General features: G+C 38.7%; 1 protein-coding gene across 9 annotated transcripts; it reads left to right on the forward strand.

Annotated features, from left to right (window-relative positions):
* The first annotated feature begins 5 nt into the window (after positions 1-5).
* PRIMPOL (primase and DNA directed polymerase) lies at positions 6-16,940 on the forward strand. Of its 9 annotated transcripts, XM_033060410.1 has the most exons (15): positions 32-47; positions 2,095-2,178; positions 2,452-2,522; positions 3,705-3,889; positions 4,951-5,042; positions 6,007-6,148; positions 7,576-7,723; positions 9,034-9,318; positions 11,836-11,998; positions 13,152-13,249; positions 13,653-13,739; positions 13,826-13,934; positions 15,088-15,170; positions 15,248-15,294; positions 16,279-16,940. In XM_033060410.1, the coding sequence occupies exons 3-15, from the start codon at positions 2,504-2,506 to the stop codon at positions 16,570-16,572; spliced, it is 1,752 nt and encodes a 583-aa protein (XP_032916301.1). In that variant the 5' UTR covers positions 32-47; positions 2,095-2,178; positions 2,452-2,503; the 3' UTR covers positions 16,573-16,940. The 9 variants fall into 9 exon arrangements, with proteins under 9 accessions (XP_032916300.1, XP_032916305.1, XP_032916306.1 ...); XM_033060409.1 differs by lacking the exon at positions 2,095-2,178 and having other exon boundaries at positions 6-47; XM_033060414.1 differs by lacking the exon at positions 2,095-2,178 and having other exon boundaries at positions 6-47; positions 9,139-9,318.
* Positions 16,941-17,211: the final 271 nt, after the last annotated feature.

Genomic DNA, 17,211 nt, shown 5'->3' on the forward strand with positions numbered 1-17,211 from the left:
CGGGGCGGGCGGCCCGGCCCAATGGCGGCGCGGAGCGGGCGCTGGCGGTGAGTCGGTGCTGGCGGGAGCGGCGCGGGGAAGGTGGGCCCAGCCGTGCGGGCTGCTCCCGGCGCGGAGGGAGCCGTGCGACGCCAGGCTGCGGAGGCGCAGGGTGGCTGCTGTGCTCTGCTGTGCTCTCCGGGCCGGCCCTATGGCGGGACATTGAGCCACCGCGCCCTGTGGGCTCTGAGCTGGGTACGGCTGCCCATTCTGCGTTTGGGTGTGAGTGGTGTAACCCAAACCTTGTCGGGTTTGCGCTGTTGCTTGAGTTCCTCTGCCTGCTGACATATATGTGCCATTCTGGTACATTTTCACTTTGTTGGTGCGGCCTCATATTAAATGCTGTGTGCAGTTTTGGGCACCACAATGTAAGAAAGTCATGAAGCTATTAGAGTGTCCAAAGAAGGGCCATGAGGTTGGTGAAGGGCCTTGAGGAAAAGTCATAGGAGGAGCAGCTGAGGTCACTTGGTCTGTTCAGCCTGGAGGAGCTTCCTCATGAAGGGATGAGGAGGGGCAGGCACTGATCTCTTCTCTGTGGTGACTGTGACAGGACCAAGGAAATGGCCTGAAGCTGTGTCAGGAGGGGTTTAGGTTGGATATTAAAAAAGGTTCCTCACCCAGAGGGTGGTTGGGAACTGGAATAGGTTCCCCAGGGAAGTGATCACAGGACCAAACCTGACAGAGTTTAAGTGTTTGGACAACATTCTCATGTACATAGTGTGGCTCGTGGAGATGGTTATATGCAGGGCTGGGAGTTAGATTAGATGATCCTTCCAACTCAGAATATTCTGTGATTCTGACAGAATGATGGTTTGTAAAGGAAATGGCCACCTAGTGTAATCTTTGGGGACAGTTACTGAATGAGCAGCCCCCCTCCTGACCTCAGCGAACGAGATCCCTGTGGGTGAGCTGGCCTGTACCGCAGCAGGACCTTTCCTTGGGCAGGGTTTTTGCCCACCTGCATGGTGACTGTCCCTGGCTGCTCACAGACCTGCCTTGTGCAACAGGAGTCTGATGCTGAGGGCTGATTTTGACTTCCTCATAAACTTTCAGGTCAGTAACTTTCATACTTGTACTATCTTCAGTAGCAGAAATCAGGTAACATTGGAAACTACGTATTCCAGCTTCTCATAACAGGTAGTGACCTACTTTTTGAGGTCTTATCACCAGGTGTGATGTACTGAGTTTTGCAGTTGCATTCTTAATTTGAGGAACAGATTGCATACTGGATCAGGTTGTCCAGAGAGACTGTGGAGTTTCCCCCGCTGGAGATACTCAGGAACTGACTGGACACAATCCTGTGCCGAGTGCTCTAGGATGACCCTGCTTGAGCAGGGAGGTTGGACCAGGTTACCCATTGTGTTCCCTTCCAACCTGAGCCATTCTGTGATCCTGTAATTGTAGAGGCCACTTCCTCTACTAGGAGGGCAAGATGAAGATTTGTTGTGGTTGAGGGAAGATGAGTAGTGTTTGTTGATATGCCACTTGTCAGCTCAATGTAAGGATAGCTAAGCTAATCTTCACTAATGTTAAGGAATTTAATATGTTCTTTAAGGCTGAATTGGTAGCTGGGAGAAAATCTCATGGATTTGTTTGTGTTAAGGTTCATGTATTCTGCCACAGAACTATGTTGCCAGGAAAGAAGTGTAATGTTATTTTGAGTAGCAGTTGATTTGCATGTCTCAGCTTTAGTTGTCAGCAGATGTGGGTAATATGTTTTGTCATTTTCATGAGAAGTAAATGGAGAAGTAGTCTTTGATAAAACAGAGAAAATGAAATAGCAAGTTCTTTAAGTCATTGCTCAGGAGACATTTTTTCCAGGCTCTCCGTGCAATCATCCTGCTGAGTCAATAACACTGAAGTCCAAACATGTTGGTGACAAAATTTCTTTCAGTCAAGTCCAACAAAAATAAGTACTGCCCTTACTTCTGGTGGGACATAAGAGAGGAAGATAAAGTGAGAATTTCCCAGTGAACTCAGAAGGCTGGTCTGTAAGCATTAATTCCTCTATGTGTATGGGCTCTGAATAGATGTATTGTGTTATAATTCCCACAGGAATTGAAGTTGCCTTGACTTAAGTTGGACTCCTGAAAGACTGAGTGTTTGGACTGCAAGAACCATGATAGGTTTCGGTTTAAAGTAAGGGTCATCAACCTTCTCCCAGGTTCAGGTATCCTCCCAGCTGTGTTTCTGCAAAAATATGGCCTGATACAGCTAGAAAGTTTAATAGAGAATTATGGTGCTTCTCCTTTGCTTTCATTTTTGAATGGTCACCTTGTGGAAAAGTGCTGATGTAGGGATGTTTTTTGCACCCAGTTAATTTACAGCCAACAGCTACAATGAAACTGAAAGTTTTGTCAGCACTTCTGAGAAATGCTGATTGCTATCTATAATCTAACTTTTCATTCCCAGAGAAGAAACTAAGAGCATAAAAAGGGAGTGAAGAAAATGCACAAGTCAGAAGATGGACAAGGGGGATAGAGGTAATATGTTTGACCCCTGTTTGAGAAAAAACATTCAGTTACTTAGATTTGACACAGGCACTGACTATCAAGACATTGCCAGGCTTGGAACAGTGGGCAGAAATGCATCCAGGAACTTTTGCTGTGGAAAACTTGGAGGGGGAAATAAGAGGTTCTAAAATGTGGGCTTCAGGGCCCCACAAGAATATTTAAATATACTTAAATTTTCCTTATGGATCCAGCTTGTTAAAGGTTTGAATACTTTTGAGTACTCAGTTTCATTTTTATCTTTCATTGCAACCCAGGGGCTGTTAGGAGAACCAAGTGGTTATGCTGGGCTGAACAAGAAGGTTCCCCTTCATGTTTGTTACTTCTTGCCTCTCTTCCTCTGTTTCACAGTTTCCTGGCATTGCTTTTTACTGATTTGCAGGTGTTCCACTTACAGATAATTGTACATACGTGTGTTTATGCTTTATTACATTACCCTACCGCATTTAGATTACTTTATGGAACTAGAAGCTTAAAGGTTGCAAGATAGCAAGAGTTACTGCATGGTTCTAGTTCTTGAGAAGAGATAAGATTGCTGTTTTAAGGTTATGAAAAGTATATGAGCTTTTAAAGCAGGTGAAAGTATTAGTGGTCAGTAACAAAGGTTGGCAGTGGATGACAGAGCTCTGATTTTGGATTTCAGTTCTTCGAGATATTCAGAGCTAAAGTCACTAAAGTCCTAACTCCTTCTATGAATTCAAGTATTGTGCTACCCATACAAATTAATTATCTCGTTTGTCTCCCCAACCATAAAGCAAAAATATTTTTTTACTTTTACTCTTAGTATTTTTTTACTCCTTACTAATGTTATGTGCCTAGTCAACAGTTTGTATGCTTTCTGAGGAGTGTAATACCATTCTGTAGACAAAAATGAAAATTCCTAGACCTTCTTTGTCTTTATTCTGTTGTGTTTATCTTTGATAGTGTTAATATGAAGCTCTTGTACTTCCAAAACAGTGTAGAGACATTTCATATTAAAAGGAGTATCATAGCAAGACTGAGTGTTGATTTGGAATTTTGGCTACTCCCAGTTAATTAATTAAATTACATTCAACAAAACCAGAATCAAAAGCAGTGGGGAGTAGAGGATATATTAAAATTAAAATTGCCTTGCAAACAGGTTGATACTGATTTGACTATTTGTAATTGCTTTAGGAGAAATGAAGAGAAAATGGCAAGAAAGAATGAAGAAAGTGGAAGAACTAGCATCTTACTATGAAAGAAATCCTCTTCCTACAGTTTATAGACCAAGACTGTCCAAACCCTCTATGCCATCCTCTGTTTGGAAAATATTTTCTCGACAGGCTGAAGCTTTTAATTATGTAAAAACCTGCCAAGAGGTATATGATGTGTTATGTCTCTGCTCTTTATATACTTTCCAGATTGAACATAATTTAAAATTTCTGTTGGCAGTGAAGTCTTTATCAGTTTGCAAGATCTTTTTCTTCCCAGTCCTGAATCAGCAAGTTTTTGTTTTGGTTTTTGTTTTGGTTTGTTTTTTTTTGTCTTTGTAGGTCATGCTGCACTGGAGGTATCTCTAAGAAGTACTAGTTCTGTTCTAACATTCAAGTTAATATGTGGTGTTAACTTCAAACAGTGGAAGTGCTTTTTGGGAACATTGTAGTGATAAATTTCCTTCTCAAGATGTCAGGGTGGGCAGGAGAATGGGAAGGTAGTGAGAACTGAGTAGGAAGAAAGAGGAGGAAAAAAAATGAAGAAAAAAAAGAGATAAAGAAGAGGTGGAGATGAAATCAAAACAATACAACTCTCCAGTGACATCAGAGTAGCAAGTTCAGATGATTAGAAATGATTAACCAAATAAATATTGTGTGAAAGATATCCTCTGTTTTCAGTTTAATACTTTTCAAACTGATTGTTATTTTTAAAGAAAGTATTGTGTTTTTATCCATGCTGTTTCAGGTGTTTAAATAATCCTGACAGCCTGTCTTCCAAAATGCGTTTTCATTGGCTTGGCAGTAGTTTGTTTCTATTTTCTTCTCAGATTTCCATTTTTGGATCTAAACAACATAATGTCTGAAGAGTATTTGCCCATAAAGCTGATACTGCCATCATGTCCATGAGGTTGCTCCTTTCAGGGCATTGGTCCTCCCCCCTTTAGATGCACTTGATACTGATCAGAAAAAACAGGTCTACAGAGAAAACAGTTTACATTACTGCACAGCAAAGAAAAGCTTCAAAGTTTTACCTATGTAACTGAAATCAGAATGATGTTCTAAATTTAAACTAGATTCTACTGAGCGTGGAAAAGCGTAAGTGATCTGTTTATAGTTCTCTAGTATTTACTAACCTTTAACTGATGCCAGGTAGGAACTTACGAAGATTTAAATTGGTTTTATGAATAAAACTAACCAAAAAAATTTCAATGTTTTTATTTCAAAAGGATGTTCATGTGTTTGCTTTGGAAAAGAACACACAGAGTGGACAGAGGTTTTACCTTGTAACAACATATAAAGAACTTTGGTTTTATTACACGTGAGTATTTGAGAAGGTACCCTGTATGTTACTAAAAGTTCGTGGTATACTGGATCTCCTACCTAGTAAGAGGTATCACTGGATAGGTATTCCCAGGAGCCATCTGCTGCTCTTGGTAGCACAGAGCTGTCATGGGTTACCTGAGGTTTCATCTTGGCAATGGGAAAAATCTTCATGAGGACAAAACAATATATCCTATAGCAGGTTTCAACTTTCTTTTGAGTAGCAGCTTGCCATTATTTCCTGTGAATTAAGTACTCTGTCTGTTGAACTGAAATTTATTAACAATAGATTTGCTTTGGCAAAAGATGAGCTTTCCTCAGAGGCTCACACCAACACATGACAAAAACATACTTCTCTGACTAGTCATACAGCAGTTTCAGTGGGCGTTAATGCACATGTCTGGAAAATGATTTTTGGGTTTGCATTTGCATGATGTAGTTCCAAGTACTGACAATTTGATCATGTGCTGGACTTTTCTTCCCATTTGTATCTTTTACAATAAAACATTTGGCTATGAGGTGAAAGAAAGTGGAGTCAATTTTTATACCTAAAGCCCGAGTTTTTCTTAAACTGACTAAATTGGTTTTTAATTTAGTTAGAAAAAACTATATAATCTCTGTTTGTGCTAAAGACATATGAGTGATAAGTTTTTTTTACTGTAGTTTTCATAGTTCCTTGAATTCTCAACATTTCTGTATGTGTTGCAAGATTGGGGGGGCATGGAGAGGAGAATACTTTAGAAAATTAAATTCTAGGACAGACAGACAACATTTGTTGATATTTGATGCTGATGTTAGTTACAAATTTTTCAAAGCGATATAGGGCTACAACAGTTTTTTTAGTATGGCTGGTTGATTGCAGAATAAAATATGTGGTATCCTTGTTTACAACTGATAAGCATGTTTATCATGCTCATAATGTTTATCATGAAAGGTTGTGATTTGTTTTTGTTTTTCCTTAGCAAAGGTTACAAAACAAGTCTTATGCATTGCTATGAAGTAATTCCTGAAAAAGATGCTTGCAAACTTTATTTTGATTTGGAATTTTACAAACCAGCAAATCCTGATGCAGATGGCAAGAGTATGGTCATGAAGTTAATTGAGGTAAATGGAAGCAAAGTCATGCTGTAAATGAATATGAATTAGTTGTTAATTTAATATGAAACCAAAGTATTTACCCTTTATCTTTATTATCCTATAGTAAAATTAAAAGAATTGCAGACCCAGTGGTTATTTCTAATCTAGTAAAAATACTATTTTAGTTAAAGCAAGGGTTTAATCAAAGTGAGAGACAAAAATAAATGTTTGTATTCATGGTAGGTTTACTGACATGATAAGTTTACTTTTGAAGATTGTTTTATGTGCTCTGCCACTTCAGGGCTGTAAAACTGAAGGAATGTTTAGGTACTCTTTAAAGTAGCATCAATAAAAGTTTCATTCATATATTCCTCAGTTCATTTCCTTTGCCTAAGGTTGCAGTTGTATATCAAGGCTTAGATGCATCTCTCCTGAAAGTTTCTTTAGATGAGAGTTCATTATAATTTAGTTCAATGATGTAGAGAGCATCACGTGACTGCATTTGCCAATTTGGTACCTAAAATTAAATACCTTTGCTAATTATAATTTTTTTTAAATAGTGCAATTTCCATTTTATTGCAATTTTTTTTTTGTGAATGAGCTCTCTGCAAGTTCAGTATGGCGTTCATATGTTTTTAGAAGAATATCTTCTGTTTTAATAAAATGTCAGCATCAATGGATGTGGTTCTGTGAGGCTTCTGTCACCTACGAGTCTCTTGCTAGAAGTGAGCAAAGATAAAAGATTATTGAGGTAATTCCTTCATAAAGGACCCTTCATTGACACAGAATCTGGAGGGGTTTATCCATTGTGGATCAACTCTGAAATACAGAGATTCCTCAGGTTAAGAAGAGTGTTTTAGATTTGCTGGGTGGGGGATCTGAGCTGCTAAAACCCAAAGCTTCCAGATCTTTATGTTCTGAGTACTGGCCTAAACATGAGTAATCACTAGCTTGGTTTATAAAAGAGTTTTTTTCAGAGCTAATTTAGAGTGAAATATGTTTTCTGCATAGTTATTATTGTTCATTGGGTCATACCAATGAACTAGCTAAGTCATAACAGTGAATTAGTTCACCAGTCCTGTATATTGTGAGAGCCTCCATCTTCCACTCCTGGTGAGCCTGCATTGCAAACATTGCCACTGTGGGTGTGAACTGCTTTGTGCAGAAAACAACCTGCAGGGTAAAGCCTCCCAACTGGACTTTGACCTGAGAAACTGGAAGTCTTCTCAGCTTATCACTGATAGTTAAGTGTCAGGTGACTTGCATATTTAAGGAAATGCAGTCTATGTCAAAGTTGATTAAAACTTTATATGGGTTAGTTTGACTTAAATTAATTGTATGCTCAAAATGAGGGGGGAAAAATACCTTGGCAAAAATAAATAAACTGAATTTGTGTTAGGTTTTGTAGATACAACTACTAGAGTAAACCAACATAAATAATGTTTGTATTTCAGCTTGTCAACCAAAAATTAAAAGAACTTTATGATGTAAATTGTTCATCAAAAGATGTCTTGAACTTAGATTCCAGTACTGATGACAAATTTAGTCGGCACTTAATATTCCTACCCCAAAAGACTGTATTTAAGGATAATACTCATATTGGTAAGTGTGTTCTTTTCTCCTACACCTAGAAATAAAAGGTGAGGTTTTGGCTTTATACAGTGCCATCTCCCATATGAGTATTTATTTTAATGGAATTATATGTGGAAACAAATATATATTCCCAACACACACATAGTTACTCTCTATTTCATTAAGCCTCATTTTTTCTCATTTTCTTTCTTTTCCTATAATTGCATATGTGTTTGCAAAAAATGTAACTTTTTTGTGCTTGTATGTTTTATTTTAAATATACTGATTTCTATGAAACTGGCAAGTCTACAACTCCTTAATTTTCAGATTAATGTCAGTCATGACAATTGAAACTGCTGTTTTTTGCTCTAAATAGAAATTTCTGCTCAGCATGTTGTCAAAAAGGCAGAACAAAGATGATTTCAAGCCACCTGTGCATAAACATGGTTAAGAGAAAGCTGAAGTAATATTAATTGTTTATGTAAATTGGGATTTCTCAGATACAGCAGCTCCAACACAGAGAATTGCCAGTTTAGGGTTGTCTTGACTAATTTGTGTGGCCCAGTAGTCCTCTACTGAATTATAAGGATGATGATGGTTTTGATGCTTGATATGCTGAGTCATTCTGCTAATATGTAGCATGGGAGGAACAGTATTTCATACTCATTCATGTTCCCCATGGAAGTTTCATCCAACAACTGCAGAATACTCCTTGCCAGTATTCCTTCCACTTCATAGTTTTTTTTTCCCACATCTGTATTTATTCTATTGCCTTGCTTTCTCCCTGGAACTAATTTGGCCATGGTTTTTATTTGTCTGTCTTTGATTACCATCTAGCAGAACCTGGAGGTACAATGGGACTTGAATTACAATACTAGGAGTTTGAAAAGTCATTTCAAAGTACTCTTGTAAAAGTAATTTGTTTTTTGAATAAGCTTTGGTCAAGGTCTCAAATCAGTAAATACACCATGAAACTGTGAGTAAACATTTCAATCATTCTGAAAGTGAAATTAGGGAAAGCAGTAGTGAGGTGGGCAATCAAAACTTTTTCAGAATCCTCACTCTGAGCTTGTTAATATTTAGAAGGTTTTTTATAAAAAAATATGTTTAGTATAAATTCTTGTGAGGCATTGGTTTCTAAGTCACTGGTCAGAACCATTTTATACAGTGGGCTGGTCAAAAGATTTCTTTTCAAAAATCTAGAAGAGCTAAAAAGACCCGGAACTTCAACCACTTCCATCTTGGCTGTTATGAAAAATGTTTGTACAGAAACTCTCTAAGTTCTTTCTTGACTCACAAATGATGTTACCTGCTTCTGGCCTTTTTTGGTTGTTTTCAAGGTAACTTTGTGAGAACCATTTTGCAGCCTGCCATAAGATTAATGGAGAGTAGGGCTGCTGTGATTGCAACAGAAGAAGCAGGGCATATTTTCCAGTGTTCTGCAGGAGCTGGATTGGATGGTTCTCTTCCAAACCTCACAGCTGGTGAAGATAGTTCTAAAGACTGGCCAGCCATTGCTTGTGAAAAAAAGGATGTGGAAATGCCACACCAAGGAGAAAATTTGGATTTTTCCTTCCTAATAGTAAACAGTAAAGAAGGCAACAAACAGCTTTTTGTGGATCTAGGTAAGTGTGTTTTTAAACCTCTTTGGGATGCAACTAAGTTTAAGAATGAAATGTTCCTTAATCTTCAATTACAGAGAGTAAGAACAGTGGGATTCTTACTGTTGTGCCTATGGTCAGACTTTAAATACATGCTGAAACTGTGATCATAAGTGCTGTACTTTAAAGGAACCTTAGATTCATGGTCTGTGGAACTTTTTATATTACTACATTTAGTTATTTTGTTTTGAAGTTTAAAGTAATTCTTTGCACACGACTTCTTTTCCCCCTTAGGGGCTTAGTGTTCCCATTTGGATTGAAAGAGGATAGAATATATTGCATTTTTGTTACTTCAGTTGAATTAGAAGCTGCTTAATAAAGGAACAAGTCTTACAGGCATGACTTTCTGTATTCTTCTGCATGTATGAATTGAGCCGACTTTCCCTGTGTGGAATGGCAGCTGTTAGCTTTCAGTGATAGAATAACAGAAGTTTTGGTTTGGGCACTTCATGGCCCAGCTGGGCTTAGCTTGTTCATGGTATTAAAATATTACAAATCTCCAGAGCACAACACCCATAGCCAAACTAGAGTTTAAAAGTTCCACCCTTCTTTAACTCTGTATCTGTTGGGTTTTTTTTGTTTTGGTTTGGTTTTTTTGGTTTTGTTTTGTTTTTTGTTTTTCCTTATCTCAGGGAAATAAAAATAGCTTAGCATGCTATTTGCACAGCAGTGTGTTACACATTTCAGGACTTTACCTTGGGTTTTTTCTTGAAGAACTTCCATTCCTTCAAATACTTCTCATGCAATTCAGGATCACTTTTATTGTGGGCCTTTTCAGTATGTCTGATCTATTGAAATGTAATCCCAAAGTTGGCTACAGTAGACTCTCTGTTACTGAGTCAGAAGGGTTACTTTCACCTACTGTTCAAATTTCTTTCAAGCATATTTGTGAATAGAATTTAAATGAAAACAATTTTTATGTTATACATATTACCTCAGAACTGGAAAGCTAAAGTCAAAATTGCTGAAATACTGAATTACATAATGAGGCTGCAGTGACAGAAAGCTTTGTGGTGTTCTTGTATGAGCTCTGCAAGTGCTTTTCTCTTCACGAAAATCAAATGCAACCTGCAAATAAAACTCACCTTCTCAATCAATTATTAGATAGATTATGCAATGTTAAGATACCAGATCATTGTTTTGTTGTTTTTGAGACTGAAATTAAGCTTTCCTGATACATGCCTCAGAAAAGTTGTGAAGCAGTCCACAGAAAACAGAAAGTTTAAGTTATTTCTGGTTAAAATAATTTTGCAGCTTTTTGGGCTCAGTTGTATTTCATAAAGTTATTGTGAAAGAACCAATTTCTTATACTGAAGGGAACTTTTAACAATTACAATGTCAGAATTATTAAAATACCGACTTACAGATGTTGAGCATTTGTCGTAATTATTCTGTAATATAAAAGTGTAAATGTGTGCATGATCTTGCTTTGTTGTATTTGTTCTATGGCATGTGAGCCAGTAAATACAGTAATTTCACGACTATAAGGCGCACCCTTTTGACTAAAATTATGGTCCGAACCTGGAAGTGCGCCTTATAGTCCGGATGCGCCTTATATATGGACAAAGTTCAGAAATTTGCCAACCCGGAAGTGCGAGCCGTGACCGCCCCGAGCCGCAGGAACCATGGGCCCCCCCGAGCCACTGCAACCCCGGCACTGCGGGAGCCCTGTGCCCCCCCGAGCTATGGGAGCCCTGTGCCACAGGAGCCCCATGCCGCAAGGGGGAGGCGGCACTGTGGAGCTGCAACGGGGAACGGCATGGCAGCAGCGCCAAGCCGCGGGGGATAGGCGGCACGGTAGCAGCGCCGAGCCGAGAGAGGGACAGGTGGCAGCGCGGGGCCACGAGAGGGAACAGCATGGTGGCACAACGGAGCCGCGAGGAGGAACGGCACAGCAGGAGTGCCAAGCCGAGCGAGGGACAGGTGGCACAGCAGGACCGCCGAGCCGAGCGAGGGAACGGCACGGCAGCTCTGCAGAGCTGCGAGGGGGAACAGCACCGTGGCAGCATGGAGCCGCAAGGGGGAGGCGGCCCCATGGCTGCAACAAGCTGCGCCAGCCGGCACCCGGGGCGAGCTGGAGTGCCAGGGCCCACTGCACGGGGAGGGTGCCTGGGGCTGCCTTTGTAAGCCTATTCAGATCTGTGAAAAATGTTTGCAAATTGAGCACCTGCCAGTAAACTCCACGATCATGGGATTCCATTACTATTTCATTACTTTGTTGTGCGTGGCGCGGCTGCAAAAAAAAAGTGCGCCTTATAGTCTGGTGCACCTTATATAATGTACAAAGTTGCGAAATTTGCTGACTCCCGGAGGTGCATCTTATAATCCAGTGCGCCTTATGGTCGTGAAATTACTGTAACAGTTTTTGTCCATTCATTACACTCTTAGCTGGGCCTAAGGAAAATTGTTTCATTTACAAGTGCTCAGTATCTTAAATCCTAGCCAGCACTGCCATGTTTAGAAATATCTGTTTTCCTGTAGGAGTTTATACAAAGAATAGAAATTTCCGGATGTATAAGTCATCAAAAGCAGGAAAAAATGTGATTCTGAAGATAGCAGAGGATAATAAGTTTATCCCCAACTGCGAAAAGGGTGTTTCCTTGGAAGAAGCATATTTTCTTTCCTCTTTAATCTGCAACATTCGGTAATTACTTAATTCCAGTCAAAGGTATTTTAAAATATGCATTTTAATGGTAATTCTCCCATAGCAGTTACAAGAAACTATTAGGAATAAGCAATTATTCAATTAACATTGTTACAGTGTAATTTAGGAGTTTCTAATAGAATTTCTTGGGTTTGAAGAAAAAAATTTATTGGGAGTCTTGTTCTTTGTTAAACCTGCCTTCAAATGTGGTACAGCTTCTGAATTGTGCCTCAATTTTCTAAACACACTCCAAATGCCAAAATGTAACCATTATTAAGTTTGGTCAGATTCTGTGTAATTCTGGAAGCAAAACTTACAGATTTCTAGTCAGTTAAGTATGAGAAGTCTCAATATTTTTTAAAGTAGAATAAGAAATACAAAAGGTTTCTGTCCGTGGTTTTTTTGTGAATACCAGATTTCCCATTTGGTACAATCCCCTCCATAGGTTGGGTACCTGTACAGACAATAATCAAGTTTTCTGTATGTAATCTAAACCTCAGATATGTCATACCTTATCTTAAGAAGATCCTAATCATTGCTGTAGGAGAAAGGTTATATTTTTACTGAAAACATATATTTGTTCTGATATCCTGAAATGTTCATTATCTGAACTGATGCCAATAAACCACTCAGTGTATTCAGATCATAGGCATCAGCTGAATCCACCATAAATATGGATTAGAAATTCTGCTGTGTTGAATTTAGACTTGTGTGATCATCTGGCTTCCAGTTAGCAATATGGCAAGGAAAAGCAGTTCATTGTAGAGAGAAAAAGAATAAACTGAAACTTTTCAAAGGGTATATTTGCATAAATATTACATCTAGAGCACATCCTGCTGAAGGAGTGTGGACCAGCAGTTATTAAATGGGACTTTGGCCTGGAACCAAATATTGCTGTTGGGGAGGAGGAGCCCCTGTCCTGTGGTGGGAATCAGGGAAACTGCCAAGGCCAGAAGGGAAAGTGCTCCAGGGACAGGGAAACGTGCACAGCAAACCATGGGATGGTCAAGGTTGGCAGTGACTTCTGGAGGTCTCCTGGCCCACCCCCAGGACCAGGGCTGTGTCATGTTGTGGGATGTTACAGTGAATTATATTGTACCATGTTGTGCTGTAAGAATTATACTCTTTTCTTTGTCTTCTCTCCTTTCTTCAGAGCAAGTGATGACATAAAAGTTCTGTCATCTGGCTTCTCAGAGGAGGAGAGAAAAATGTCTGCTTTTTTAAACAGTAAAACTACCAGAAGTAGCAGAGGTACCTCAAGTCTTTTCTACTGCACAGAAAAAAAAATACTCTTAACTTAAATGCTCTGTGACTTGTGCACCTGCTAACTTCTAGGAGGGCCCTTCTTCAGCTGCCTTTTTGCAGGAGGCAGAGTACATCTGCACTGCAGGATGTTCTGCAGCACCTGAATGCCACTGACCCTCCCCTTCTGTACCCACAGCTGTCTTGCTTTGTCTCAGCTCCTTCTGCATCTTGGGGGTGGCACTTTAAAGATCTACAGGAAAGTGACAGTGGCTTTAGTCCTGTTTTTATTTAAGGGTGTGATGTGATTCATGTACATTTTCTGCCTGTGGTCTATATAAAGTGTGTTACAATGGCATATTACAGTGGCAAGCCCTCTAACACTGTGTGTTTGTGGCCTTTGGTTTAACAGAGCTCATGGAAGGTTACCAGGGTTCGCCATATCCAGAAATTGATAATTTTGTTCATTCTTTGGTTAATAAAGATGGGCTACAAGGAGGTAAAGAGACCACCTTACTATTCACAAATTAGTCTTCTACAGCACTATTTCTAAAGAATTTAAGTAATTCTTTTTTTTTCCCTCAGGGATACGACAATGGAGTTATTTCTCTCCCAAGGAATTACTTATTTATGATATTTCTGGTTACCGTTGGTGTGAAAATATTGGAAGAGCTCACAAAAGTAACAATATAATGTATGTTCTTTAACTATTGCATTTAAAACAGCTTTATTTATTTTCCTGTTCAACTGTTATTCTTAGAAATGATGAAAAAACTCTTATGGATAGAATCAGCAACTGTTGCACTACTGTTGTCTTGCTCTGTGGGGATACAATGTTTTAATTACAAAAAACCCCTCACAAAGCCAAATAAATTTTTATGCCTCCCCCCCGCCGCCCAGTTTACTTTGTGGTAACTGGACTTTTATTTCTAATAATTCTATGAAGTAATCTTCATGGTATTTAAAATATGGGCCCAAAGATGCTAACATTAAAGTCAGAGTATGTTAAAGCTATTGAACAATACTATGTTTTGATACTTCTGAGCTAGGAAGCTGAAAAATAAGAAAGCAAGCAGACTGCTTTTGAATTTACAATGCATCTTAAATTGCATTCTTATCTACATTGATAATTGCCATTTTAGAATGGTAATTCCTGCCACATGAATCAAGATGAGTTTTCCTAGTGACTCTACAAGGACTCAGACTTCCTCTAGTTTTAGCAAAATTATAGGAAGTCAGTTTTTTAGATTGTATTAGAATTACAGTATATAATCTGTATAAATACTTTAACTTAAAAGTAATTTTATGTAACATTTAAAATCACTGACACATAAGGAGTTTGTTTCTGAGAAAACAAGGATATTCAAAAAGCCCCACAGCTGGATGAACTTGCTGTTTCTTTAGTGAGTTGCTTGAAGTTTGGTGTTTCTAAAGTACAGTTGAAAAAGCTGGGTGGCCTAAGCAGTTGACAAAAAATAGTGATTTTTTTGTGGCTTTTATAATGAAATTACCTGTTAACAGCAGCAGCAACAAAATCTTATCTTACAATTAAGTCCTATATGCTAATCTTAATTTTATGACTTTTTCTTCCAAGATTAATGTAAGGAAATTGACTAAATTTCACTTTCAGATGTTAGTCTTAAAAATTTATTTCTTTAAACTTAAGAAACGTGAAGTTTACTAAAAATCATACAAAACAAATATGTAGTAAGTATCCCAAGAGTATGAAAGCAATGGCCATGGCTGAGGACAAACAAAACCTGTTCACTTTGTGTTAGAATTTCCTACTGTATGAATTCACTTCATTTTTGTACTGTTACTAAAAAATGAAATAATTTCATTCTTAGGATTCTGGTAGATCTAAAGAATGAAGTCTGGTATCAGAAGTGTCACGATCCTGTCTGCAGAGAACAAAACTTCAAATCACAAAGTACGTAGCCTGTGATTCAGTTATACTTGATACTTGTTGGAATGTTAACTTTATTTAATGTCTTATATTTGATTTAGGTTTTCCATTACCGCCTGCGATCTGCCTTCCATCCCTTTTCAAAGAGGTATGTTTTAGTTCTGTTCAGATGCTGAGGTTCTTGTGAAGCTCTGAAGTCATCGGATATTCCCACTAACATCCCAGTCTACTGGGAGAGCTCCACATGATGTTACAGTGGTATAGAAGAGGTCCCCAGAGCAGCTGTGCTTGTGTGGCAGCTCCATATATTCATTTTTAAGTTCTCCAGCAATGCTAAGTTACTGGAATTGTCTAACTTCACCTGGGACTAAAGACTTTTTCTGTTCTGATGTGAACAGCAGTTCCCAATCTCTAAGCCACAAGGCCACTCCAGGTGCAGAACAGAAAAACTGCCCAAGTTTAGCTCTGCTGTGCATGTCTGACTTCATGCATGGTAAAGTAGAACTGGTCCTGGAACACTTGAGTCAGTCAGAGTCAAATGTAAGTCAGTGACCCTAATTTCTGAAATTCATTTATCTCCATTTTAGTGTACTAAAGCAGCATGTTTCTTCAAACAGGCAGAATACTTAAACTGATCTGATACTGCACCTAGACTCTATTCCCTGAACATACAAGTTTTTCCACTGCTTAGGCAGTAAGAATTGACATTTTTTCAACTTTTAAACTTAGCTGTACAGCTCTAAATGTCATAGAGCAGAATGGCATGTTAAGCTTTGCTCAGACAGCTCATCAATAACTATTAGTGTTAATTCACAGAAAGTGTCATTAAATTGTATTTTCAGGTCCTGACAGTGTCTTTGAACAGACACTTAAGTTAGTCTTAACCTTGTATTATTTTATGAAGCTGTATTCAACCGGCTACTTGCAGGGTGCTAGAAAAAAAGGAGATTTCTACTCCTATTAAAATAGGCTTCCATAGGCTATATATGAACATACTGGAAAATCTTGTTGTGTTGGCCAGCCTTCTGCAGTATCCATTCTATGTGGCAGCACAAACTTGAACCTTGTAGAACAGTTAAAGGTATGAAGAGTAGTTGCATATGGAGTAAAGTAGTGTTTCTGTTTCTCAAAGGAAGAAGAGTCCACCCTAATGGATGACAGGGGTCACACAGAAGGAAAAGTAAATCCACGTTCTAATGTGTCAGAGTTGTCAAAAAGCTCAGTATCTCCAGAGAACAGCTTCCTGTTGTCAGACAGTGAGTGGGAAAACAAAAGTGATGATGCCTGTTTCCTAGAAGCTGCTGAAGATGTGGAACTAGCTGAAGCTGCAGATGATAGTCTGAATCATGCCATGGAAGAAATCCCAGATGAAGTTCTTTTGGCAGCTCTAAGGAAAGAAGACCTCTACACTAAAGAAGGCAGCTAAGCACAGGCCTGGCCAGCAATGAATTACACTTGTGTGTCTCAAGGTGAAGTGAAAAGTCCTGTGGGGTACTTCACAAGCACCACTCCAGAGCTGTGAGACAAAGAATGGAGTGCCTGGTGAACTTCAACAGGCATGAGGAGACAATGGAAGATTACATGGGGGCTGAAGAGAACTGGACTAAAAAACTCACTGTGAATGCTGCTCCAAGCTTAGCACTTTTAATGCTCTTTGCTGTACAGTTTCTATTTTGTTAGTTGTATGTCCAAGTTTTATTGAGAAGCCAACAGAACAGACTTATTTCCATAAATGAGATTAAATAATTTATTTCAAATGCAAATTTAATAAAGACATTTGTTTATTCATCTTTATCTAACCAGACTCTGTGTTCTCTTTATGAATATATTCCTCTCAAGATTACTTTAGTAGCACAAGATTAACACCCAAGCTTGTTCAGAGTACAGAAAAGTTTTAGTAACTGGGATCGCTATTTCCTTTCATTGATATTCTGAGACTATTTGACAATAAAAAGATACAATCTCTAAGCTGTTGACTTCTTTTAAACACTGAAACAAAATAGAGTAACAATGATTAAACAAGCTTTAAGCACTGACAATTCTAACAACTGTTCTTACTGAATGT

Source organism: Catharus ustulatus, chromosome 5 (genome assembly GCF_009819885.2).
Source record: "Catharus ustulatus isolate bCatUst1 chromosome 5, bCatUst1.pri.v2, whole genome shotgun sequence".
NCBI lineage: Eukaryota > Metazoa > Chordata > Aves > Passeriformes > Turdidae > Catharus > Catharus ustulatus.